Genomic DNA, 27,461 nt, shown 5'->3' with positions numbered 1-27,461 from the left:
AGATGCGGTCTCGCCATGTTGCCCAGACTGGTCTGGAACTTCTGGACTCAAGCAATCCTCCTGCCTCAGCCTCCCAAAGTGCTGAGATTACAGGTGTGAGCCACCACGCCTATCCCATTAATGTGATCTTTAAAAAAGATATTTTTGTTCTTTATGAAAGAACAACTACACTTCCATGAATTTTTCTTAGGGCCCTTATTTTTTAATTTGGTTGAGGTGGAGTCTTGCTCTGTCACCCAGGCTGGAGTGTGCTGGTGCAATCTCAGCTCCCCACAACCTCTTCCTCCTGGGTTCAAGCGATTCTCCTGTCTCAGCCTCCCGAGTAGCTGGGATTACAGGTGCCTGCCACCACGCCTGACTCATTTTTGTATTTTTAGTAGAGATGGGGTTTCACCATATTGGCCAGGCTGATCTCAAACTCCTGACCCTCAAGTGATCCACCCACCTCGGCCTCCCAAAGTACTGGGATTACAGGTGTGAGCCACTGCATCCAGCTGGCCCTTATTTTAATAAGTTCAGTGGAAATTGTGTCTAGGTTTCTGTAGGAAACAATAGCAAATAACTATAGTTTGGCCTGTAGTCTGAGAGAACAATATTACTTCCTGCTTAATAAACTGTACAGAATTCAGATTATGATTGCTAAATTTTCTTTTTAGCATTTTCAGCTGTCCCAGTAAATCACACACAAGTGATGCAGATTATAGAACACTTGACTCTACTCTCTGCCAGTGAACTTATACCATATGCAGAAGTGTTAACATCCAATATGAGCCAGCTGTTGAATTCAGGGGTTCCACGGAGAATTCTGCAAACAGTCAATAAACTATGGATGGTTCTTAATACTGTGATGCCTAGAAGGTAAATTCAGTGTATTGTTACATGTAATAGATAATTGTAGAGCAGTGATAATATACAGTAACCTAAATTTAATTGTTTGAAAAATTTTTCACAAGACCCTCATAGCAGTATTTGTTGACCGTATGACAATGTATCTCCTTTCTTAAGACTACTAAATGGTTGTTATATCTTTAAGTAAAAGCAAACTTTATTGAAATAGAAACCTTACAGTATTTCTAACTTTAGGAAGTTCTTGAAAATTGGGTTATCATGTATAGTTATTTGTGGCTAATTATGATTTAGATCACTGCTGTATCTTGGATCTTTGCAGTTGTTCCAAGTTTTGCTGCACGTTAAAATCACCTGGAGAGTTTTTACCACTACTGATCCCCAAGTTGGAACCCATGCCAATTAAATCAGACTGTTTGTGGGTGGGAGTCAGGCATCAGTACTTTTTAAAAGATTCCCCAGGTGATTTCAGTGTGCAGCAAAGTTTGTTTTTAGTCATTGGGTCTCTGCTGGTTCATAGATTGGATCCTTAACACCTGGACATGTCTAGAAACCAGAATACTGGGCTTGAGTTAACTGAGATTTTGATTCAGTAGGTCTGGGTGGGATCTGGTCATATTTATACTTTGGAAAGTTAATTTTTACTTATGTGAGTAAATGCACATAACTTAAGTTAAATAGTATATAAGATCTTTTTTTTTTTTTTTTTTTTTTTTTTTTTGAGACGGAGTCTCGCTCTGCTGCCCAGGCTGGAGTGCGGTGGCCGGATCTCAGCTCACTGCAAGCTCTGCCTCCCGGGTTCACGCCATTCTCCTGCCTCAGCCTCCCAAGTAGCTGGGACTACAGGCGCCCGCCACGTTGCCTGGCTAGTTTTTTGTATTTTTAGTAGAGACGGGGTTTCACCATGTTAGCCAGGATGGTCTCGATCTCCTGACCTCGTGATCCGCCCGTCTCGGCCTCCCAAAGTGCTGGGATTACAGGCTTGAGCCACCGCGCCCGGCCAATAGTATATAAGATCTGCCTCACACCTTTCTAGTTTAGACTTTGGCTCCCCAGAGACAACTATTTTCAGCTCTTTTATCTTTTTATTCTGGTATTTATATCCTTCCCATATATCTCTTATAATGACTGTGATTTCCTGATTTTCCAATTTAGAAATTATCTGTTGATTTTCTACTCTACAAGGTGAAGGTTAGTTAGCTCTCTTATTTGCTTCCTCTCCTGTGAGTCCCACTTTTTCTAATACACATTTCCCCTTTTCCTGTTTCTCCCAACACAGGTATATTAAAATTTTTTGTTAAAGCAGTATTTCAAATGCATATTATTATGACTACAGAAGTGATTTTATAATTGAGCTATGTGATAATCTTTTGATTACAATTTCATTCTTATGCAAGTGCCCTCCCCCTTACTCAACATATACTTTCGGTTAGTTAATACCTTTTTTCCATTTGCTCAGGTTTTTAAATTGGTATCAATAACTAATAACTAATTCATCCCCAAGCTTCATTATTGAGGGGAAATTTACTTCACACTTAATCATAACACATCAGATAATGTATCGTTAGCATTTTTTTGGCTGGGTTCATTGGCTCACGCCTGTCATCTTAGCACTTTGGGAGGCCGAGGCAGACGGATCACTTGAGCTCAGGAGTTCAAGACCAGCCTGGGCAACATGGTGAAACCCCATCTCTACAAAAAATACAAAAATTAGCAGAGCATAATGGTGCATGCCTGTATTCCCAGCTACTTGCGGGGCTGAGGCAGGACAATCGCTTGAGCCCAGAAGATCGAGGCTTCAGTGAGCTGAGATCGCGTCAGCGAGACCCTGTCTCAAAAAAAAAACAAAAGAAACACTATATATTTTTTTTCTTGGAGACATTCCTTTCAGAGCTTTCTGTCTTCATGTTGCCATCTGGGACATATACAGTTGCCATCCTAGAATTGCTACTGTCACTCCTCTTTGTTGGATTTCATATTTTTCTCTTTCTTGGTTTATATCCTCATTTTAGTGAATGGAACACACACTCATCTTGCTTCCTGAGAAAGGGAGTGTGGTAAACTTAACTTTTTTAAGATGCAGAATTATTCTCATATGTGATTGATATTTTGCCTAAGTGTAGAGTTCTAGTTCATTTTTTAAAAAATTATTTTTTATTCTTATTTTTTAGAGACAGGGTCTTGCTTTGTCACCCAGGCTGGACTGCAGTGGCACAATCACAGTTCACTGTAACCTCAAACTCATGGGCTCAAACGATCCTTCTGCCTCAGCCTCCCAAATAACTGGACTACAGGTGCACATCCCCGTGCCTGCCTTTTTTTTTTTAGTTTTTGTAGAGATGGGGTCTCGCTATGTTGCCCAGGCTAGTCTTGAACTCCTGGACTCAAGCGATCCTCCTGCCTCAGCCTCCCAAAGTACTGGGATTACAGGTGTGAACCACTGTGTCTGGCCCTGTTCTTAATTCTAAGAGCTGTTTCTTATCTGCATATTCTTAAATGACTCTTGTTCTTGTTTCATGTATAAAATATTTTATTCTTTTAGGATATTAATAGTTCAAATTTTTTTTTACTCCTTATCCCTACATTTTCTGTTTTTTTTTTGAGTTCCTTTTTTTCTGTTTGTATATTTTAATCTTTTTCTTTTTTTTTTTTTTTTTTTTTTAATTGAGACGGAGTCTCGCTCTGTCGCCCAGGCTGGAGTGCAGTGGCCGGATCTCAGCTCACTGCAAGCTCCGCCTCCTGGGTTTACGCCATTCTCCTGCCTCAGCCTCCCGAGTAGCTGGGACTACAGGCGCCCGCCAGGTCGCCTGGCTAGTTTTTTGTATTTTTAGTAGAGACGGGGTTTCACCATATTAGCCGGGATGGTCTCGATCTCCTGACCTCGTGATCCGCCCGTCTCGGCCTCCCAAAGTGCTGGGATTACAGGCTTGAGCCACCGCGCCCGGCCATAATCTTTTTCAAAGTAAAAGCTTTCTTTAAGTGTCTGATGATCCTCGTTTATACAGTCATTTAAGAGGGGAAGTCCTCTGGTGGATTCCTGGGCTTCACTGTAAGATCAAACACCTTCCGTATTGGCATAACCCTTAGTAATCATGATGTGCAGTCATTTTAGTAATCACTTTTATAATCTATTAATGTCTAATCTCAAAGTGGCATCTCACTTGGAGACTTTATGAGGATCAATCCAGAATAATGACTTATATTTATGGAGCTAGATACAGAATGTTTTGGCAAGTCTTATTTCATTTACAAGTATTATATCATTTCTATTTTACAGATGAGTAAACAGTTTAGAGAGCCTCAGTGACTTACACAGAGTCATATAGCAAGTATGGTATAACTAAGGTTTTAACTTAGGTTTTAATTTTATATGCCATGATTATTCCATTACAGCTGTGAACGTTTTTGAGACTACTTTGTGTTTACTGTTTTATCCCTTTTTTTTAAAGAGATGTTATAATAGGTTAGATGTCTGTAGCTTAAATTTTTTCAAAGTTCATTCATACCTATTTTCTAATTATTTACTGAATATAACTTTCTAAGATAGAAAGGACCGGATGGCTACAGATTTTAATTATATAAAAACTGTTTTGAACATGTGATTATTTTCTCATCAGGCTATGGGTAATGACGGTTAATGCACTTCAACCTTCAATAAAGTTTGTACGACAACAAAAGTATACTCAGAATGACCTGATGATAGATCCTCTCATTGTCCTAAGGTGTGATCAGAGGGTTCACAGGTACATGTTATTTGAGTTTCATTTTTATTATAGAGCTGTACTTTAGAGAGTCAAAAGAAATTGATGAAATTCAGTTTAAACTTATATTTTAATTGTGCTTGCAGATAAGTAGACAGTGTGACCTGTACAGTTTTTTGTCTTACTTTTTAGTTGTGTTTATTCATGAAATGTATATACATTTTAATATTTAATATGTGATTAATAAGACCTAGCTTTAGAAAAATGTCATTCTTGGTTTTGGTGCCATCAGTAGTGGTTTTTATCTCTCTCACAATTTAGACCAGTAAAGAATAACACTGTTTCTGCTCTCACGTTAAAAAGGTTTTTAAAAAACTGGTTACTTGTGAACCATTACCTGCATTAAAACTGTGACCTTTTTGGCATGCCCAATAGTGATGTTAGCTTCATCGGTTCCACATTTGGCTCTAAATCCTTACCAGTTGCTAAACTTAAGCATTGCTTTGAAGTGGCTTCTTCTCAAAAGGTAGAATTTAGTTAACTCCTATCATTAATCTTTGAATCACAGTTGTTATGATAAGTACTATCAAAAGTGTATAAGTTGAGGGGCTTGCCTTTAAAGTGATTATCATCTGCATGGGACGTAAGACAGATACGTGATAAGTTACATGATATTGTCATGTGGATGAATGGCGTAGTAAATGAATGTTCTTAAAAGTTCAGGAAAGATGCAGAGGAGATGGGGCATGGGTAAAGTTTTATAGAATGGAGTTAGGGCTGGTTCGAGTGCAGTGGTATTTACAACTGATTGATTATAACCAGGTACAGATTTCTTTGTTCCCTCTCCACTCCCACTGCTTTATTTAAACTTAAAAAAAGAAGAGTGGACATGGGGTTTAGGTGAATATTTGTTCATCTAATAGTATAAAGATGGGGGTTAGGAAGTCAAGGAAGGTACTTTGAGAAAAAGAATAGTATGAGCAGAAGTTTAGAAGCAAGAATGAGAAAGGCGTGAAGAGGGTTATTTTTGAGAAAAGCACATTTTATAGTTGGAAAGTTAAATTGGGGTCAGGCTATTGAGAGCCTTGAATATTAGGGTAATGTGGTTTGGGTTATAGCTTAGGAAAAGATGCTTTGTGCTAGATGGATTAGAGGGAAGAGAAACTAATAAGGAAGACTAAATAGGATACACTTGATATTTAAACTTGTCTGTCATCAACCAAGGGATGGCATTCTCCAAGTGACAAAATCTGCAAAATTAGCTAAATATGATATAGTAAGGTTAAGGTCTCATTGGAAATAGGAATCAGAAGAACAAACTGTATGTGTAAATGACGTTAAGTATCTAATAAAAGGAAAACTACAATAAATAACACTTCTAGAAAAGAGCTGTTTCTCAAATAAATGATTTATCATTGTTAAAAATCCACTGAAGTAGGTGAGCTTGCACCTGAATCACCTCAGGTGATTTAGTTTTTAAGGAAGTTGTTAAATTCTGCTATCAAATTGTATCTAATGTTTTTGTAGCTTGGATTTTTCACTTAACAACTTGTGAGTCTTTTTTCATGTTAATATTCTTTTTTCAAATTTATTTTTATTTTTTGAGTTGGGGGTCTTGCTTTGTTGTCCAGGCTGGTCTTGAGCTCCTGGGCTTAAGCCTCAGCCTCCTGAGTAGCTGGGATTACAGTTGTGTGCCACCATGCCTAGTTTAGATTCTTTTTTTTTTTTTTTTTTTTTTGAGACGGAGTCTCGCTCCCTCGCCCAGGCTGGAGTGCAGTGGCCGATCTCAGTTCACTGCAAGCTCCGCCTCCCGAGTTTAGGCCATTCTCCTGCCTCAGCCTCCCGAGTAGCTGGGACTACAGGTGCCCGCCACCTCGCCCGGCTAGTTTTTTGTATTTTTTTAGTAGAGATGGGGTTTCACCGGGTTAGCCAGGATGGTCTTGATCTCCTGACCTCATGATCCGCCCGTCTCGGCCTTCCAAAGTGCTGGGATTACAGGCTTGAGCCACTGCGCCCGGCCTAGATTCTTATATTAATTCGCTATGTGGTATTCCATTTTATAGATATGTTATGCTTAACCCAATCCCCTAGGATATTTTATTTCTAATTTTTGCTATTATCAATAGTGCTGTGGTGATTATGTGCATTTCCCCATGCTGAGTATTCCATTAGAACATGGAAAAATGGAATTATTGGGGCAAAAGTATTATGCTTATTTTCAAGACTTTTAATTCATGTTTTCATTCTACTATGTAGAAAGGCTGAACTGGGCTGGGCGCGGTGGCTCAAGCCTGTAATCCCAGCACTTTGGGAGGCCGAGACGGGCGGATCACGAGGTCAGGAGATCGAGACCATCCTGGCTAACACGGTGAAACCCCCGTCTCTACTAAAAAATACAAAAAAACTAGCTGGGCGAGGTGGCAGGCGCCTGTAGTCCCAGCTACTCAGGAGGCTGAGGCAGGAGAATGGCGTGAACCCGGGAGGCGGAGCTTGCAGTGAGCTGAGATCTGGCCACTGCACTCCAGCCCGGGCGACAGAGCGAGACTCCGTCTTAAAAAAAAAAAAAAGAAAAAAAAAAGAAAGGCTGAAATGGTTTACATTCCATATCAGTGTTTGATATTATATACTTTCCTGCACTATTTTATATAATGTTTGCCAATTTGATAGGTGAAAATAGATTTCCATTTTAATTTATATTCTTGTTAGATTGGACATTTAACAGTATTTATTGGCCATTTTATTTTTTCTTTATATTTTAGCCTATATTTCTTACTGACTTAAAGAGCTGTTTATCTATAAAGGATATCAACTCTTTGCACATATATTACAGTTTTTTCTTCATGCATTATTGTTTTGCCCGCACCCGGTCGTCTTTTCTTTAGAGTTTACATTATACATATTTGACTTTAGCTGATAAGATGAAACAAATAATACTATTTATATAATCTTGAAATATAGAGAATAAGAAATATATATTAAACTTCTGAGAATGAGTATTTCAGTGGGAAAAGTTACTATGTGCTACTCAGGTTTTTCTCAGCATTTAAATTAAGCTGATCATGTTCTGGATAATTTATAAATTTATATTCTTTCTGATATATTTTTCTTTTTTGCTTTCCTTGTTTAGATGCCCACCACTGATGGATATTACCCTACACATGTTGAATGGATATCTTCTTGCATCTAAAGCCTACCTTAGTGCTCATCTGAAGGAAACAGAGCAAGATAGGCCTTCCCAGAATAATACAATTGGCTTAGTTGGACAAACTGATGCTCCGGAAGTTACCAGAGAAGAATTGAAAAATGCATTACTGGCTGCTCAGGTAAATTTTGCTAAAGTAAAATTTAATCAAAAAGAGCAAGGGCTTCTCTACTAGTGTAATCAGTTGAATAGATGGCACGTTATGCCCTCCATGTACATTGGTGACATATTGTGCATTTCTTTTATTATAGAATCTATTAGAATGATGTTACCTTTGCTTCTGAATATCAGATATATTTCTTTCTTTCTTTTTTTTTTTTTTTGAGACGGAGTCTCACTCTGTCGCCCGGGCTGGAGTGCAGTGGCCGGATCTCAGCTCACTGCAAGCTCTGCTTCCCGGGTTCACGCCATTCTCCTGCCTCAGCCTCCTGAGTAGCTGGAACTACAGGCGCCCGCCACCTCGCCTGGCTAGTTTTTTGTATTTTTTAGTAGAGACGGGGGTTTCACAGTGTTAGCCAGGATGGTCTCGATCTCCTGACCTCGTGATCCGCCCGTCTCGGCCTCCCAAAGTGCTGGGATTACAGGCTTGAGCCACCGCGCCCAGCCTCTCAGATATATTTCTGAAATCAGGAATAATCTTCATGATATGAATGAAATAACCATTTAGGCCGGGCACGGTGGCTCAAGCCTGTAATCCCAGCACTTTGGGAGGCCGAGACGGGCGGATCACGAGGTCAGGAGATCGAGACCATCCTGGCTAATACGGTGAAACCCCGTCTCTACTAAAAAATACAAAAAAAACTAGCCGGGCGACGAGGCGGGCGCCTGTAGTCCCAGCTACTCGGGAGGCTGAGACAGGAGAATGGCGTGAACCCGGGAGGCGGAGCTTGCAGTGAGCTGAGAGCCGGCCACTGCACTCCAGTCTGGGCGGCAGAGCAAGACTCCGTCTCAAAAAAAAAAAAAAAAAAGAAATAACCATTTAAATAAGATTTATATTTTAATAAAATTTGAGTGTTTACCTATTCTGAGTTTAGAGTTATATGTTTATTCATTCAGCAAATTTTTTTTTTTTGAGACAGAGTTTTGCCCTGTCACCCAGGCTGAAGTGCAGTGGTGTGAGCTTGGCTCAGTGCAACATCCGCCTCAGTTCTCCTGCCTCAGCCTCCTGAGTAGCTGGGACTACAGGCACATACCACCACGCCTGGCTAATTTTTGTATTTTTAATAGAGACAGGGTTTTGCTGTGTTGGCCAGGGTGGTCTCGAACTCCTGACTTCAGGTGATCCACACACCTCAGCTTCCTAAAGTGTGGGATTACAGGCATAAGCCATGGCACCCGGCCTCATTCAACAAATACTTATTGGAACACCTACTATGTGTCAAGTATTGTTCCAGGAACTGGGGATATAGTGGTGAAGAAGACAAAATCCTTGATTATTTATTTCTTAAGATCAAATGTCAAATTATGGAGGCAGACAACAGAAAAACAAGTGCATGTATAATAAAATGTCTGGCAGTGACAAACACCATGACAATATAAGCAGTTCAGCTTTGTATTTAGAAAAGTTTTTTGGCTGGACATGGTTGCTTACACCTGGAATCTCAGCACTTTGGGTGGCTGAGGTGGATAAATCACCTGAGGTCAGGAATTTGAGACCAGCCTGGCCAACATGGTAAAACCCCATCTCTACTAAAAATACAAAAAGTAGCCAGGCGTGGTGGCACACACTTGTAGTCCTAGCTACTTGGGAGGCTGAGGCAGGAGAATGGCTTGAACCCAGGAGGTGGAGGTTGCAGTGAGCCAAGATCGCGCCTCTGCACTCCAGCCTGGGTGACAGAGCGAGACTCTGTCTCAACAACAACAACAACAAAAATAAATAAAATAAATCTGTTTCTAGGAATTTCAGATAAGGGATTAAAGATCATAAAAGCTAATATCTGTATAATGCTTACCATATGGTAGGTGCTAGCCTAAGTTCTTTAAATATATTACCTCATTTAATTTTTATAACCTACCTATGAGGTACAGAGTATTATCTCCATTTTTACAGAGTAGGAAAATGTGACCCAGAGAAGTTAAGTGACTTGCTCATGGTTACACATTTAGTAAATGGCAGAAACAGTATTCGCTCCTAGGCACTCTGGCTCCTGACTCAACAACAACAGCAAAAAACAAAACAATAACAATAACCAAAAACCAAAAACCCCTTTCCCCAACCACCATGATTATAAAGTAGTCTAACCTCACTTTATAATAATTAAGTTCTTAATCACTTAGCTCAAGTAATTGTTTTCTGTATCTTAGGCAGTAGGTGTCTATCAGAGGTGGATGTCATGTATTCATTTTTATTTTTTACTTCTTTCTGCTAGATGAGAGTGATTTTAGCTCTCCTTTATATATAGGGGCCTCAAGTATATTGCCATTACCCCTCAAGCTGCTGCTCTATACAATGATGCTCAAGCCTGTAGACTGAGCAATGAGTTGTGCAGGTGGAATGGATGGTAAGGTAGACTCTTTCCTTGTGAAACCAGAGCCTTAAACAGGTTGAAAAAAAGGGAAATCAGGATAGCATCCTGGGAAAAGTGGGAGATTAAGAGGAAGGAAGGGATGTTCTGGTAGCAGCCATTTTTGCCTAGGGCCTGTTTTGGATGTGACTGAATTCGTAATACTCTTCTAGTAGATATTATTTTTTATTTTTTTTATTTTTTATTTTTTTAAATTTATTTTTATTTTTTAAAAATTTTTTTTATTATACTTTTTTTTTTTTTTTTTTTTTGAGACGGAGTCTCGCTCTGTAGCCCAGGCTGGAGTGCAGTGGCCGGATCTCAGCTCACTGCAAGCTCCGCCTCCCGGGTTTACGCCATTCTCCTGCCTCAGCCTCCCGAGTAGCTGGGACTACAGGCGCCAGCCACCTCGCCCGGCTAGTTTTTTGTATTTTTTAGTAGAGACGGGGTTTCACCGTGTTAGCCAGGATGGTCTCGATCTCCTGACCTCGTGATCCGCCCGTCTCGGCCTCCCAAAGTGCTGGGATTACAGGCTTGAGCCACCGCGCCCGGCCTTTTTTTATTATACTTTAAGTTCTAGGGTACATGTGCATAACGTGCAGGTTTGTTACATATGTATACTTGTGCCATGTTGGTGTGCTGCACCCATCATCTCGTCAGCACCCATCAATTCATCATTTATATCAGGTATAACTCCCAATGCAATCCCTCCCCCCTCCCCCCTCCCCATGATAGGCCCCGGTGTGTGATGTTCCCCTTCCTGAGTCCAAGTGATCTCATTGTTCAGTTCCCACCTATGAGTGAGAACATGCGGTGTTTGGTTTTCTGTTCTTGTGATAGTTTGCTAAGAATGATGGTTTCCAGCTGCATCCATGTCCCTACAAAGGACACAAACTTCTAGTAGATATTCTTAAACTGGAGTCCATGGATCTGTCTTAGCGATATGTGACATCATCATGTAATGATGTTTGTTTATGTATGTTCATTTTTATGGGGAGAGGGTGCATTGTTTTCTTTAGATTCCTAAGGGGTTCATAATCCTAAAAGGTGAGAACCACTGCTCTACAGATTGCTCACTTCTGCTCTTAGAAGTACCTCTTTGTGTATGTGTGTTTAAGAAATTAGTTATTTATCATTTATGTTCATGTGAAAATAAAATCTGATTTGTTTTTTAAACCAACTTCTCAGAAACTTCTTACTTTTACTATGTTTTGTTTGCTCATAGGATAGCGCAGCTGTCCAGATTCTCTTAGAGATTTGCCTACCTACTGAAGAGGAGAAAGCAAATGGTGTCAATCCAGATAGCTTGTTAAGAAATGTTCAAAGTGTTATTACCACCAACACTCCAAATAAGGGAATGGAGGAAGGAGAAGACAATTTGCTCTGTAACCTTCGAGAAGTTCAGTGCCTTATCTGTTGTCTCTTGCACCAAATGTACATTGCAGATCCCAACATTGCTAAGCTTGTTCACTTTCAGGTCTGTTTCCAAAGAATGATGCTTTGTGTTTGAACTTTATTTTTCTTGGGAGCTTTGAATACTATATTAACATGACTCATTTAGAAACCAGAGAAAACACAAATGAACCATGGGCCTTTGCAATATGGATAAAAATCCAGATTTTTAGTTTTTTTTTTTTTTTTTTTTTTTTTGAGACAGAGTCTCGCTCTGCCCCCAGGCTGGAGTGCAGTGGCCGGATCTCAGCTCACTGCAAGCTCCGCCTCCCGGGTTCACGCCATTCTCCTGCCTCAGCCTCCCGAGTAGCTGGGACTACAGGCGCCCACCACCTTGCCCAGCTAATTTTTTTGTATTTTTAGTAGAGACGGGGTTTCACCGTGTTAGCCAGGATGGTTTCGATCTCCTGACCTCGCGATTCGCCCGTCTCGGCCTCCCAAAGTGCTGGGATTACAGGCTTGAGCCACCGTGCCCGGCCTAGTTTTTTTTTTTAACCTAATGAAATGTTTGGTAGTTTAATCTGTATTCTAGTGCATCAGAAAAGTGAAATGCCAGGTTACATATAGGGCACTATAGCCTTCTGAGCAACTTTTACAGAAAGGAAATGAAATCTTTCATTTGTATTTTTATCTGTACTTTTATAGTTATTTTATTTCTGACTTTTTTTCCCTTTCTTGTTGAGATAGGGTTATCCATGTGAACTTTTGCCTCTGACGGTCGCAGGTATTCCGTCTATGCACATCTGTCTAGATTTCATACCTGAGCTTATTGCACAGCCAGAACTTGAAAAACAGGTAATGAGCATTTTGGAGCTTTAGGACAATTGATCTCTCTCTCCAGTCTTACTAGTTATACAAAACATTTTATAATGATTAATACCTAAAGATATTCTTGAGAAACATGTAATATCTGGATTTTGTATTGCAGATATTTGCTATCCAGTTGCTTTCTCACTTGTGTATCCAATATGCATTACCAAAGTCACTTAGTGTGGCTCGTTTAGCTGTCAATGTCATGGGAACTTTGTTAACAGGTAGGTAGTCAACATCAACAAACATCTGACATAAATTATTATAGATCCTATATTTTCTGCATTTAGTGATTCAATATATTTTTTGTGTCACACTGAGATAGTATGATACAATATGTGTTAATACTAGTTTAATTTATGCCATCTTTTGAATTCTTCTTTTGAAAACTTCTGTTTACAAATGTGATTTATAGTGTAGTGGGAATGAATATGTAGGCAAATTGTATTTTTCATTGTGTGAATGAGTATATATAGATTTGTAAATATAAGCTTTCTATATTTTATAAATGGAAAACAAATATACTTTTGGAATGTAATTATATCAGTAGATAACAAATGTTTGCTTATTACAAATTCTCAGAGTTCCAGAAAAATATCACCATACGTATAAATGAAAGATAAATATATTAGATGTCTTCATAAGTTCTAAAACATATTCTGCCATTTTAACTACCTTCTGGTTTGTAGAATAAAATGATCTGAAAATAAGCTACTTTAAAATATATGAACTGTAATTCAACCCTTAATATTATGGCTTAGTTAATTTAGTATTCTTTCTCATTATATTATTTACATAATACCCTATTGTTTTTCTTTTCATTGTATTTATGTCCTGTTATAATTATTTGTAGTGATTAAAAGTTTACACTGCCTGAATTCAATCTCGGCTCCACCACTAACTGGCTTGTGATCTTTAACAAGTTTCTTAACCTCTCTAATGCTTTTTTAAGAGTTTTCTCATATATAAAATGAGTGTCATAATAGTACTTTGGTCATTCATAAGATTGTAGGAACTCAATGAAATAATACATGTAATGTACTTATCACAAATCTTGGGCATAATAATTTGTATCTTGGATAAAGACTTGAGACTACTAGATTGTGAGCTTTCTGAAGACAGGGAACTTTATATCTCCAGTACAGATCATAGTACCCCTTAGTATGTTGTATAAGCCATGTTGAATTTATATTTGTAAACTAAAATATTGTTTCATTTATTTCCAACAGTTTTAACACAGGCTAAGCGGTATGCTTTTTTTATGCCAACTCTGCCAAGTTTAGTCTCTTTTTGTCGAGCATTTCCTCCTTTGTATGAGGATATTATGTCTTTGCTGATCCAAATAGGGCAAGTTTGTGCCTCTGATGTTGCCACTCAGACAAGAGACATTGATCCAATTATTACACGTAAGTGGTAACTTATTTTCAAGGGTTATCTTAATATCTCAAACAAAAAGACCAAATTCCTTTCCGAATTGCTTGGCCTTAATGTTTTTTTCTCTTATGTTGTAGGTCTTCAACAAATAAAGGAGAAACCAAGTGGATGGTCTCAACTCTGTAAAGATTCATCTTACAAAAATGGATCCAGGGACACTGGAAGCATGGATCCTGATGTACAGCTCTGTCACTGTATTGAAAGAACAGTAATTGAAATAATAAATATGAGTGTTAGTGGAATTTAAAACAAAATTTAAAACAAAAAAAAAGAAACTGTTTGCTGCATATACCCAGCGTGAATCTGCATATTATAACAACTCTAAACTGAATGGGAACAGTAAAGTAATGTTGTGGAATCACTAAAACAATTCAATTCAACACGAATATAATTTAGAACTCTGTGAGAATTATGCTTGCTTGTTTCTGATTGGCACGTCTTTGAATCTACTTTGCTGGTGTGTTTATATTGTAGCAGCTGAGCTTTTTTTTTTCCCACTGGGAACACATGTAAGAAACTCATTACTGGAAAGGGAATTTGGCCTTGTATTTAGCTTTTGAAGTGAAGACTGCCATGCCTTTAATTTCTTATAAAAATGAGTCTGTGGGTAGCCCTGGTGTTTATTTTAACTGTGAGCTTGTAACAAAATGTGACAAAGATGCAAAGATGGGAGAGGAAAAAAGGGTAAAGGGAAAGGAGAATTAAGGAAATATTAGGAGTTAAAAACCCAAGTAGAAATCTCAAAGATTTGCAATACAAGTAATAGTAATGGAAGTTGGAATTCTAGTTCTCAAGAAAGAGTATTGAGAAGGTTTTTAAAAAGTCAAGTAGCTTTTGTAAATGATTTCTGTGGAATTACAGATGAGGATTTAAAGATTTCACATATTTGCTTCAATTTTTATTAATATATGAAGCCATATGTTTAAAGAGATACTTGAATAATTTGGAATTTTAAGATACTGGTGTAAAAGTGTTTACAGAAACATCTTTGTTCAAAGAAGAACCTGAGAGGAGATCTCATTTAGTTTTGTGTTTTAAATTTATTTTTATAATGCTTTATTAACTTACCTAATGCTCAGAGAGGGGAAATATATATCAAATTAAATGAAGGTAGAGCGATAAAACCGATTGGATTAAAGAGCTCTTGGTTTGTCATCAGGATTATAATTCATATCTTACTTTGAGAAGATCTTTGAGTAAGAAAATGCAGTGTTTGAATCTCAGGAAAAGTTAAAATGTAGAAAATACTGTGTTGCTGAAGGATTTTGCAGTCCTCCGTCAGTAACTTCCATTGATTAGGCAGACATATTTAGGTAAACCCTAATCATTAAAAAAAAAAAAAAAAAATTATCAACGTAGAAAGTACTTCCCTTTTCTCTCTCTGAGATATACCTCAATCACGCACTTCCCCACCCCCACTTGAAACAGACCTCTTCACTTGTGTTTTTTTTTTTTTTTTTTTTTTGAGGTGGAGTCTCACCCTGTTGCCCAGGCTGGAGTGCAGTGGGGTGATCTTGGCTCACTGTAACCTCTGCCACCTGGGTTCAAGGGATTCTTGCACTTCAACCTCCTGAGTAGCTGGGACTGCAGGCATGCGCCACCTGTGTTTTTGTATTTTTAGTAGAGATGGGGGTTTGCCATGTTGCCCAGGCTGGTCTTGAACTCCTGGCCTCAGGTGATCTGCCCGCCTTGGCCTCCCAAAGTGCTGGGATTACAGATGTGAGCCACTGCACCCGGCCAGACCTCTTCACTTGTAAAAGGAATTAGGCTAATAAGAAGGTGTAGTTTTTGAGAAATGAAATTTAACTTCAGCCTTTTCACTAGTAAATAGTCACATCTCATTTTCTTCCTTTGTAAAATGGGGTTACTACTGGCCCTACCTCACATTCTATGAGAATGAGTTTGTAGCTGTTTCAAATCATGAAGTGCATAGTATCACATATGATAGAATATAACTTTTTATTAGATGCTTAATGTTCAATTAAGTAATTTTGATGTGAAAAATAAAAGCATATGCTTAAAAATAGCATAAGAATTTTCATATTTTTAAACAAGGCAGTTTTGTAGTCCCTTAAGATTAAATACAACTGCTCCTTTTTTTTTTTTTTTTTTTTGAACTGAGGCCTTGCGATATTTTGTGTGAATAGATATGCCCTAGGAGTTCAGAAAAAGTTAAAGTATGTTTTCTCACTAAAGGCAGTGCACATTCCTGGATCAATTTTCAAAGACTGGTCATAACCTGCTGTGTTAAAATAATCACATATGCTGTTAATCATCAGATTTGTTGATGATGTAAATAAAATGTGTAAATATATTAGTAAATGTTAATATTCATGTATTTTAAGTTAAGGTTATAAAGTTGGTCACAATGTGTTTTTTTATTCAAGTGAAAACAGATGTGTGCAGCTATTTTGAATATTGGTTTATAAACATTCATATTCTTTATCAAACGAACCTGCAGTTTTTGTGTTTCATTCCACTAGAGTTAACCTGAAGGGAACAGTTCAAGGGACTGTATTCTAGGTCTGTTTGGCTCCAGTGCCTACATGTGCCCCTTTCTGTTATGCCACATAATTAAACGGCAATGCAAGGTGAGAGCCAATTGAAACCCTTATAATTTAGGAGAGGAAAATGAGAGTAGTTATACCAGAGCAGTTACTTAAAAGAGTGGATATTTTCTTTTCTTTTTTCTTTTTTTTTTTTTTTGAGGCAGAGTCTCGCTGGCCCAGGCTGGGTTGCAGTGGCGCCATCTCGATCTCGGCTCACTGCAAGCTCCGCCTCCCGGATTCACGCCATTCTCCTGCCTCAGCCTCCCGAGTAGCTGGGAGTACAGGCACCCGCCACCACGCCCAGCTAATTTTTTGTATTTTTAGTAGAGACAGGGTTTCACCGTGTTAGCCAGGATGGTCTTGGTCTCCTCACCTCGTGATCCGCCCGTCTCGGCCTCCCAAAGTGCTGGGATTACAGGCGTGAGTCACCGCGCCCGGCCAAGAGTTGATGTTTTAAAAATTATAAAAGAGAAATAACAATTTGAAGGTATTTTTAACGATTTATTTTTAAACATTATCCTTCCTTTCACTGTCTTAACAGTAAATTACTCCATCTTTGGTCATCCATATATATTTTCACATTACTGAATCCCTAACACCCAGTTTGGGGTTTGCTTTGCCTTTTTTCACTTAACCTTATATGGGATTTTTTTTTTTTGCAAGTTTAATTTTTATAATTTTATTGGCTTCATAATGTATTGAATTTATCTATCATAACCACCTCCATATTACTAGACTGGGAAGTTCATGATTTTTTTCAATATTATCAATAGGTATTATTGTCAATTGAAGTATCACATTTTCTTTCGTTTAGATTACGTCTTTAGGATAAATATCTGGAGCTCAGATTACTAGGTCAAAGGGTAGAGGTTATTTTTACCACTACAAGTTTTGTCATTTTTGGTAAGATATATCACAATTGACAGTGAGGCAAACAAATCAGCCCCCTCCTGCTGTTTCTTCCCAGCAAACTCCTTCCGGAAACTAGTTACTTGAATTTGAGAAACAGTATCAGGTTTTGCCTTTTGGGGACATTATTATTTGAGCCAAATTTAGGTTATACAGATTTAAAAAAAAACATGATTTGGCAAGATCGTGATGAACCTCCTTTTCTTTGAGTAAATTCAAGAACTATTGGCAAATAATAAACTGGTCTTGGAGGGATGGAAGGCGGATAAGCCTTAATGGAGGTAGAAGTGATATGATGCTGGAGACCCTGAGAGCTTGTCTCTGGCTTATTTTAGTATCCGGGAAAGCCTTGAATATTATGAAAGATAGATTGTAGCCCGATGTCACAGAGCCTTCTTACTTAAGTTTGGCTCAGCAGCCTGGCAATTCCTGCCTCAGTCTTCGCTATCCTCGCTACTGCAAAGCTGGGTAATTTAAACTGAGTGGCACTGATGAGTGTTAAAAGAACTTAGCAAAGCTTAAAGATGTTCCCTTTCTGCTGGTCTATGGACCTGGAGAATGAGACTTCCAGTTTCTAAGGAATTTGCTGCATAGGCTCTATCGCTGGTTTCAAAAGTCAAACCGAGAAGACGTTCTCCTTCAAACAGACACTGGGGATTTGCTGGAGTGGCCACAGCCTTCCTTTGCCTCCGCGTACCTGGAGCCTGTGGTTTTTTTTTTTTTTTTTTTTTTTTCATTGGATGCCGAAGTGCTCGCCCCCTCACCTCGCGCCGGGATTGGTTTATTTCTGGCCTTGGCGGGTGATTGGTCGAGCTCGCTGGACTATTGGGCGCTGGGAGTCGAGGGGGCGGGAGGCGGGAATTCGTCTCGGGCTGTGTGGTTGAGGGGTCTGGTGAGTGCTGGAGTCGAGGAAAGGTACGGCGGCCGTAATCCTGCACACCAGGCCGGGGAAGTAGCAGCCCCGCCAGGAAGAGGGAGTAGAAAGGGCTCGTGCCCTTTCTTCTCTTCCAGGGCTCCGCTTTATTTGCTCTCAGAAATCAGTTTCCTTTTCTTCAGTGAATCGGAGCTCAGAGCGTTGCTTTGGTTTCCCTCCAGACAGGCAAGTCGGAGGGAAGTCAATGGGAAGGGCTTGAGTACCTCTGCACCGCCTGCGGGCCCATCGGTGGTGACTGGATCATCAGGGCCTCGGGGATCTCTACTGGCTGGGGGAAGAGGGAGATACGGGGCAGAAAACCTGAGGAGGGAGCCAACCTATCCTTACCTCCTTTGAGCGCAGGCCTGTTCTTAGCCCGGGCGTTGCGTTGCTTCTTGGCGGGAGGCAGAGGAGTGTGTTTATCCTTTATGCAATGTTTGGGGGAGGCTACCCCATTTTGACACTATTGTTGCCACAGCCGGGGTACAGGGCGGGCTGATTTATATATTTTATCTGAGTAACTAGGCCAGCGTTGAGTTGTTGAGTCATATTAAGAGGTTAGATTCCACCACATCTCCTTCTCAGAGCTGTACAGATAGAATCGCAAAATGTTAGAGCTGGAAAATACCCTAGAATAACCGTTCTTCACTTCTTTTGGAACACACAAGCGGTGGTGAATGTTATTATTGGCTTTATAATCTATTGAATTGCTGTTTTAACCATCTCTTCGTCCCCAGATTGAATTTACAATTTTTTCTCACGACTGCAGATAATTCCTTATTTAATAACAATGCATGTAATTTCCCCCGCTATTTTGATTTCCTTGAGATATATTTAGGGGAAGAGAAATCTATGGGCTTTTTCTTCAGAAAAATGCAATCATGTACAGAAACTTATGCTTGAGGTCATTGTCTCTGAATTACATCCGTGGATCCTAGGTTAAGAGAAGTGGTTTAGAAGAGGTGAGGATTAAAGTGATCACCTCATCTGTGTCAGGTCCTGGGTTAGGTATATTCTGCCCTGGCTAATTTTCATAAAAACCCTGTCAGGTAAGTAGTTTTATTTCAATTCCATATATGGAGAAAAAAGCTCTGAGAAGTGATTCACACAGTGGAATTCAAACTTAGGACTGCCTTACTCCAAAGCCCATCCTCTTTCTATAATACTCTACTGACCTTTAAATAAAATTTTTGAGTGCCTACTATGTGCCAAGGCATTCTCTTTCTTACAACAGCCTTTAAATTAAATTAGGGGTTATCACAGGTAAGGATCTTAGACTAGAGAAGTAAAAAGATATGGCAAAGATGACATACCTGAGTCCCTGTCAAAACCTGGTATAGAACCTATGCTTCCTGACTTCTGGTCCACAGCTTTTTTCTTCTAAGTGGAGGACTGCAGAAAGGGGTAACACAAAGGGGAAGAACAGGAGAAAGAGTGGTGCTATGGAGTTGTAGAGAGAGAGACCACAGGAACTTATTTCTTTCTGTAGGTTGATTACATCTGATCTAACTGTTACAAGAGCTCATGTTTAATCTGGTATGTACTGTATCATATTTGCACATTATTTCACTTAATCATTACCACAATCCTATGGGGTACATGCAGTCACTGTGGCTTACAGAAGGTAACTAACTTTCCCAAAGTCACACAACTAATACCTGGCAGAGCGAGGGATACAAATCCAGATTTGTTAGACTCTAAGACATGCTCTTGACCACTGTGATTTATAAGACTAGGAAATTCTTTTGTTTCCATTTGTTTTGTTTCCACTTTTATTAATTCCAGTTTTTATTTCCAGATTTCTCTCTTAGTTTTGGTTCTCTGGTTTTCTTTGAAACGCGTGTCTCAATATTTGCCATTTTCATTTCTATTGCAGTTAGGAATCTGAAATAAACAGGAAAGCACTATGTCTTCGATGTGGTCTGAATATACAATCGGTGGGGTGAAGATTTACTTTCCTTATAAAGCTTACCCATCACAGCTTGCTATGATGAATTCTGTAAGTATTTTTCAGCAGTTAAGTTTTTATTAAGATACAGATACTTATGACCCATGAAGTACATTGAGTATGTGACTGCATTCATATTCTCAGTAAATGGAGAATATTTTTCTTTCTTTTTTTTTTTTTTTGGGGACGGAGTTTGCTGTTTTTGCCCAGGCTGGAGTGCAATGGTGCGATCTCGGCTCACCGCAACCTCCACCTCCCGGGTTCAAGCGATTCTCCTGCTTCAGCCTCCTGAGTAGCTGGGATTACAGGCATGCACCACCATGCCTGGCTAATTTTGTATTTTTAGTAGAGACGGGGTTTCTCCATGTTGGTCAGGCTGGTCTTGAACTCCCGACCTCAGGTGATCTACCCGCCTCGGCCTCCCAAAGTGCTGGGATTACAGGCGTGAGCCACCACGCCTGGCCAATGGAGAATATTTTCTGGGTTCCATTGGAAGAACATGTAACCTCTAGGAAACCACTGATTGCTGCTAAACTGTATATATCCGTGATTAAGGCAAAGAAGAACATGCTGAAAAACGTTCTCAGCTCATTTGGAATTTCTATACTTTTAGTGAAAAACTGCTTTCTACAGAGTATTTACTGTCTTTTACACAGAATACTATTTTTCTCACCATTATTTTGTTTGGATCATGTAGAAAATTAATATACAAATTTGAGTAAACCAGCTTTCCAGTTGTGTTAATCTATTTTGCCATATGTACTTCATATCTTATTTACTGGTAACAAGATTATTAGTATCCTGAATTTGTTCTTTTCCTTTCCTAGCCATGTTTTTATACTTTTATTACATATATATGTATCCATAAACAATATAGAATATTATTTTACATATTTTAAACTTTGTGCATTGATGTGATACTGTACCTTATCTTTCTGCAGAGCTTGAGTTTTTTAACTTAGCATTAATTTTAATATATAGCCCTGTTGATTCTTAATCAATTTTAATTGCTGTATAAATTCCATTGGATGAATATACCAGAATTTATCTGTTCATTTTCTTATTGGTGGACATTTAGGTTGTTTACATTCTTTTGCAATTATAAACAATGCTGCTGTGAACTTTCTTTTTTCTTTTCTTTTTTTTTTTTTGAGACAGGGTCTCACTCTTGCCCAGATTGGAGTGGAGTAGTGCCATCTTAGCTCACTGCAACCCCTGCCTCCCAGGCTCAAGCTATTCTCCTGCCTCAGCCTCCTGAGTAGCTGGGATTACAGGGATGCGCCACCACGCCCAGCTAATTTTTGTATTTTTAGTAGAGACAGGTTTTCACCATGTTGGCCAGGCTGGTCTCGAACTCCTGACCTCAAATGACCCAGCTGCCTTGGCCTCCCAAAATGCTGGGATTGCAAGCATGAGCCACCGTGCCTGGCTGCTGCTGTGAACTTTCTTATGCATTTCCTTGTGTTCATGTGGGAAAGGTTTTGGGTGTACACATAGAACTGAACTTGCTGGAGTTGGGCATCTTCACTTTATGAGAAATTGTTTATTTCTCTACCAAGTAGTTGCAACAATTTGTACTCTCACTAGCAGTATCCTTCATTGAGTTTTCATCAAAGATATTGATAGGTAGTAATGTATTCTGGTTTTACAGAAATCATTGGTGCTTGCATAATTCTGGCACAGATTGCTTTTTTCATTTCTTCTCTTGTGCTTGATATTTTGGTAAGTCCAAGATAATCTTAGGGAAAGGTGTAAAGGAATACAGTTTGGATTTAACTGAATACGAGTTCCTTCTGCTATCGTTGTGTTCCCTGGAGTGCAATCTCACTTCCTCTTGGTGTTCTTTATACTTCAGATGGAGAGAGACCTTTATAAAGTTAAAATGTTTATTAATCTTTTTCATTGGTTCCTGTGTTCATAGATTCTCAGAGGATTAAACAGTAAGCAACATTGTTTGTTGGAGAGTCCCACAGGAAGTGGAAAAAGCTTAGCCTTACTTTGTTCTGCTTTAGCATGGCAACAGTCTCTTAGTGGTAAGTAGTTGCTTGAAATCTTCAAGTTGCTTACTGGGACCTGAAAAAATATAATACAGTATTCTTTATCCAGACTGGTTCAGCCATGCTGTCGCTAACTTAAATACTCGTTTAATGATGTTTCTTTAAAATAAGTTATATATCTTCCAAAAGAGTTTCCATATGTTTAATTAATGCTAAAATAGTATTGAACATAATTTAGTCTTTTGATGAGTTGAAAAGTACATAAAGGCCGGGTGCGGTGGCTCAAGCCTGTAATCCCAGCACTTTGGGGGGCCGAGACGGGCGGATCACGAGGTCAGGAGATCGAGACCATCCTGGCTAACCTGGTGAAACCCCGTCTCTACTAAAAAATACAAAAAACTAGCCAGGCGAGGTGGCGGGCGCCTGTAGTCCCAGCTACTCGGGAGGCTGAGGCAGGAGAATGGCGTAAACCCCGGAGGCGGAGCTTGCAGTGAGCCGAGATCCGGCCACTGCACTCCAGCCTGGGCGACAGAGCGAGACTCCGTCTCAAAAAAAAAAAAAGGAAAAGTACATAAAGACTTTTGGCAGCCTGGGCAACATAGTGAGACCCCATCTCTACAAAAAATGACAATCAATTTTTGGGAGACTGAGGTGGTAGGATCGCTTGAGCCCAGGAGGTCGAGGTTGCAGAGAGCTGTGATTGTGCACTTCAGCCTGGGTGACAGAATGAGACCCTGTCTCAAAAAACAAAGTTTTGGATGCTTAGAGTTATCATTATGAAAATAATTAGATGATAATTTGTATGTAAAAGATGCAAGAGATGGGCTGTCATGATGCTATGACACATACTAATTGCTTTTTTTTAGGGGGGAAATCTTTTAATATATTTGCTTATCTGTTCCTTTCTCATAACATTAGCACATGGAATATATAAAAAATAATGCATTCTAGTTGATTTTTCTACTTGTTTAAATGCCAGATAAACAAAACTTTAGTATAATGTTTGTATGAATTTATATTACTTCCCACTACTTTTCCTTTTTTTTTTTTTTTTTTTGAATGGAGTCACCCAGGATGGGGCATAGTGATGTGATCATAGCTCACTGTAAACTCAAACCTCTGGGCTGAAATGATTCTCCTACTTCAGCCTCTTAAGTAGTTCGGATTACAAGCATGAGCCACCAGGCCAAGCTATTTTTACTTTGTTTGCTAACAAATGCCTATTAATATTTACTTTTATGAAAGACTATATAAACTACATAGTGAATCAGAAATATAATATTGGATACATTTTAGTTACATTAGATGGCTTTAACCTAAAGTATTAGGAGAATTTGAGGTTAAACATGGTATGTATATATATGTATATATGTGTATATAGGTGTATATATATACATTTTTAAATGAAATGTTTGTTACTAATAAGAATATATTAAGGCCGGGCACAGTGGCTCACTCCTGTAATCCCAGCACTTTGGGAGGCCAAGGCGGGTGGATCACCTGAGGTTTGGAGTTTGAGACTAGCCTGACCAATGTGGAGAAACCCCGTCTCTACTAAAAATACAAAATTAGCTGTGCGAGGTGGTATGTGCCTATAATCCCAGCTACCCGAGATGCTGAGGCAGGAGAATTGCTTGAACCCAGGGAGTGGAGGTCGCAGTGAGCCAAGATCGCGCCATTGCACTTCAGCCTGGGCAACAGGAGCGAAACTGTCTCAAAAAAAAAAAAAAAAGTAAATATTTCATAAGCTTTTGGTTGTTCATTTTGATTCTTACTGATGTTAATTTTGGAAAATATGAGTTTATCAGTACTAACATCAGGTCTTAATGGCAGATGTCTGGAAAATAGAATTAGAAATATTTATGTGGTACAAATGGGAAAACAATGTCAATACTAATTATTTTAAAAAATAAATTATTTAGCTTTTTTGGGGGTGTATGAATTGTACATTTGTTTATAAGGTAGGCACACAATGTAAACTTACTACAATTTGGTATTATATTTAGGCACTAAAATTACCTATTTTATTGATTTGAATTTTGACCTTAAAATGTATTTTGATGGAAGTATCAGAATTAATACATCAAAAAACATGTTTCTGGCCGGGCGCAGTGGCTCACGCCTGTAATCCCAGCACTTTGGGAGGCCGAGGTGGGTGGATCACAAGGTCAGGAGATCGAGACCATCCTAGCTAACACGGTGAAACCCCGTCTCTACTAAAAATACAAAAATTAGCCGGGCGTGGTGGCGGGCACCTGTAGTCCCAGCTGCTGGGGAGGCTGAGGCAGGAGAATGGCGTGAACCTGGGAGGCAGAGCTTGCAGTGAGCCGAGATCACGCCACTGCACTCCAGCCTGGGCAACAGAGCGAGACTCCATCTCAAAAAAAAAAAAAAAAAGTTTATATTTGAAATAGAAGTATAATGTGGGGAATGATTTAATCCTTATGTATTAGATTATTATTTCATATATTGAACTTTCAAATTCTTCATTTAGGGAAAATTAAGAATATACTTTAGGTCCTTGTTTCAATCCATTCTTGAATTTTAGATGAATCTTAATGAATACTTGAGTAGTTGTACTTTTTTTTTTTTTTTTTTTTTTTTTTGAGACCGAGTCTGGCTGTCGCCCAGGCTGGAGTGCAGTGGCCGGATCTCAGCTCACTGCAAGTTCCGCCTCCCGGGTTTACGCCATTCTCCTGCCTCAGCCTCCCGAGTAGCTGGGACTACAGGCGCCCGCCACCTCGCCCGGCTAGCTTTTTTTTTTTTTTATATTTTTTAGTAGAGACGGGATTTCACCATGTTAGCCAGGATGGTCTCAAACTCCTGACCTCGTGATCCGCCTGTCTCGGCCTCCCAAAGTGCTGGGATTACAGGCTTGAGCCACCGCGCCCGGCCTTGTACTTTTATTACATTATTAATCTTAGATTATTAGATGTTTACAGATTACATAAATGGGTGATAATTTCCCTATAAATGTTTTTGTTTTTGTTTTTGAAACAGAGTCTAGCTCTGTTGCCTATGCCAGAGTGTAGTGGCACAATCTCAGCTCATTGCTACCTCCGCCTCCTGGGTGCAAGTGATTCTCCTGCCTCAGCTTCCTGAGTAGGTGGTATTACAGGCGTGTACCACCATGCCTGGCTAATTTTTGTATTTTTAGTAGAGACAGGGTTTTACCATACTGACCAGACTGGTCTCGAACTCCTGACCTCAATTGATGTGCCCGCCTCAGCCTCCCAAAGTGCTAGCATAACAGGCATGAGCCACTGTGTCCGACCAAATGTTTTTGGCATATTTCTCTCTTTTCCTAATTTGATGCTGCAGATAAAGTGACCAGCTTGTCCAGGTTTGCCATGTACCTTCCTGGTGTTAGCCCTAAAAATCTTGTATCTTAGAAAATCTCCCAATCCTGGGTGAACTGGGCTGGTTACTTACCCTAGTTGCAGATAATGATTAATGTTTATTTAATTAGATATATTATAAATAGAGGTTCTTTCATTTTTAGAGAAGCCAGCAGATGAGGGCGTAAGTGAAAAAACTGAAGTACCATTGTCATGTTGTTGTACATGCCATTCAAAAGATTTTACAAACAATGACATGAACCAAGGAACTTCACGTCATTTCAACTATCCAAGCACACCACCTTCTGAAAGAAACAGTACTTCATTAACTTGTCAAGGTAATTTATATTTTGTCTGGGTCAGTTGATATCTGTAATAAGAGTCTTAATTATTACTGTTATAAGCCCTAATTTATATAAGTTTGGTTAGCATAACTAATTATATATCTCTAGTTTCTTTGGAATTATTTTAAAATAACACAGAGTGGTCAAAAATCCTTAGATGTTTTTAAATTCTTGGTTTGACTTTTAATTTATTGAGACATTTTGTTGGCCTAAATAATTTTTTAACGAAGGCAATGCAAAATAAATGATTTTCAAAATTGATGTTATTTGTAGCCAGTATTGTTAATTGTATGTTAAAGTTCTATAAAACAATGTTTGTATCCTAAGACAAATCTAATTAGCCTCATTGATCCATTCTTGATAAGTTTGCCTGGCATTCTGAGACCAGTATCCTACATGAAAATCAGGTATGTTTATGTGCGATCTTTAAATAATTTTTACTAATTTTAGAGAAATATATTAAGAGTAACATAAAAGTATTAATAATAAATTTAAAAAATAGTTCTCCTGCTTTTGACTATATAGAAAGGATAGACTATTATTTACCTAAGAAACCTAGGGAACATCCTGGAAACTTTGCCCTTTCTTATTTCTTCGTGCACATCTCCATATCTATTGGTACCTCCATAGTCCAAACTACCATTTCTTGTTTAGAGCATCCAATAACCCTTTTTTCTGCTTTTACTCATGCTATTCCTTTACTAGTCACTGGCAGGGAGACACAGGTTGCCATGATTGACTTAAGTCAAAACAAACAGTATCCATTTCCTAAAATCAAGGATGGAGTCACCTTCCTCTAAAGCACATAATCATACAAAGGACGGTAGATAATTGAACTTCCCGTGGGAATGAGGAAAGAGGAGTGGAATAGTTGTTAAATAGGTGACCAATAGTGTTGTCTACATTGTTTTGATTTTGGCCTTTTGGATTTCTTTCCTTTCCTTCAAAGATTTATGCTTTCTCTTTCCTCAGAGCCTTTGCTTCTATTACTGTCTTTTCTGAGCAAAGTTCCATCTTCAGCTTATCCTTTTCTTCCTCAGTTTACATGTGACTTTCTTGGGGTATCCATCACTGATTTTTCTGTCAGAGTAGATTTGATTTCCCTATTATAGTCTGTCTTCTCATTGTGTACCTTTCCTTTATAGCACTTGTTACAGTTTGTATTATATGTGTCTATCTAAATCTTTTATTAATCTCTGCTTCCTTGGCAGACTGTATATTTCATGAGGTTTGGAATATTGTCAATTTGCTTACCATTGTATCCCTAGAACTCTAGCAGGGTGCCTGGCATATGGTAGGTGCTAGATAAATATTTGTTGTTAGGAATGACTGGGATTAATTTTCAGCTAATTACAGGAATTCTCATGTATAATATTTATATACAACATTTTAAAAACAGCTTTATTGAGGTTTACTTGACATAACAAATTGCATATATTTAAATGGTACACTTTTTTTTTTTTTTGAGACAGAATCTTGCTCTGTTGCCCAGGCTGGAGCACAGTGGTGTGACC

General features: G+C 38.9%; 2 protein-coding genes across 3 annotated transcripts in view; both read left to right on the top strand.

Moving 5' to 3' along the window:
• INTS2 (integrator complex subunit 2) overlaps positions 1-15,296 on the top strand; it is a 73,449-nt gene extending 58,153 nt beyond the window's left edge. For both annotated transcript variants that reach the window (XM_010364070.2, XM_030923954.1), the window contains 8 exons: positions 657-858; positions 4,464-4,589; positions 7,675-7,870; positions 11,479-11,730; positions 12,393-12,500; positions 12,634-12,739; positions 13,745-13,921; positions 14,027-15,296. In XM_010364070.2, the coding sequence (XP_010362372.1) occupies positions 657-858; positions 4,464-4,589; positions 7,675-7,870; positions 11,479-11,730; positions 12,393-12,500; positions 12,634-12,739; positions 13,745-13,921; positions 14,027-14,196 (1,337 nt within the window). In that variant the 3' untranslated portion in view covers positions 14,197-15,296. The remainder of the gene's footprint in view (positions 1-656; positions 859-4,463; positions 4,590-7,674; positions 7,871-11,478; positions 11,731-12,392; positions 12,501-12,633; positions 12,740-13,744; positions 13,922-14,026) is intronic.
• A 4,900-nt stretch (positions 15,297-20,196) lies between these two features.
• Positions 20,197-27,461, top strand: part of BRIP1 (BRCA1 interacting protein C-terminal helicase 1) — a 183,703-nt gene continuing 176,438 nt past the window's right edge. The window contains exons 1-3 of the mRNA XM_030922502.1: positions 20,197-20,319; positions 22,190-22,301; positions 25,768-25,941. Coding sequence (XP_030778362.1) covers positions 20,227-20,319; positions 22,190-22,301; positions 25,768-25,941 — 379 coding nt within the window. The 5' untranslated portion in view covers positions 20,197-20,226. The remainder of the gene's footprint in view (positions 20,320-22,189; positions 22,302-25,767; positions 25,942-27,461) is intronic.

Source organism: Rhinopithecus roxellana, chromosome 19 (genome assembly GCF_007565055.1).
Source record: "Rhinopithecus roxellana isolate Shanxi Qingling chromosome 19, ASM756505v1, whole genome shotgun sequence".
Classification (NCBI taxonomy): Eukaryota; Metazoa; Chordata; class Mammalia; order Primates; family Cercopithecidae; genus Rhinopithecus; species Rhinopithecus roxellana.
Note: the sequence above shows the minus strand (reverse complement) of the source record. Positions and strands in the feature narration are given on the sequence as shown.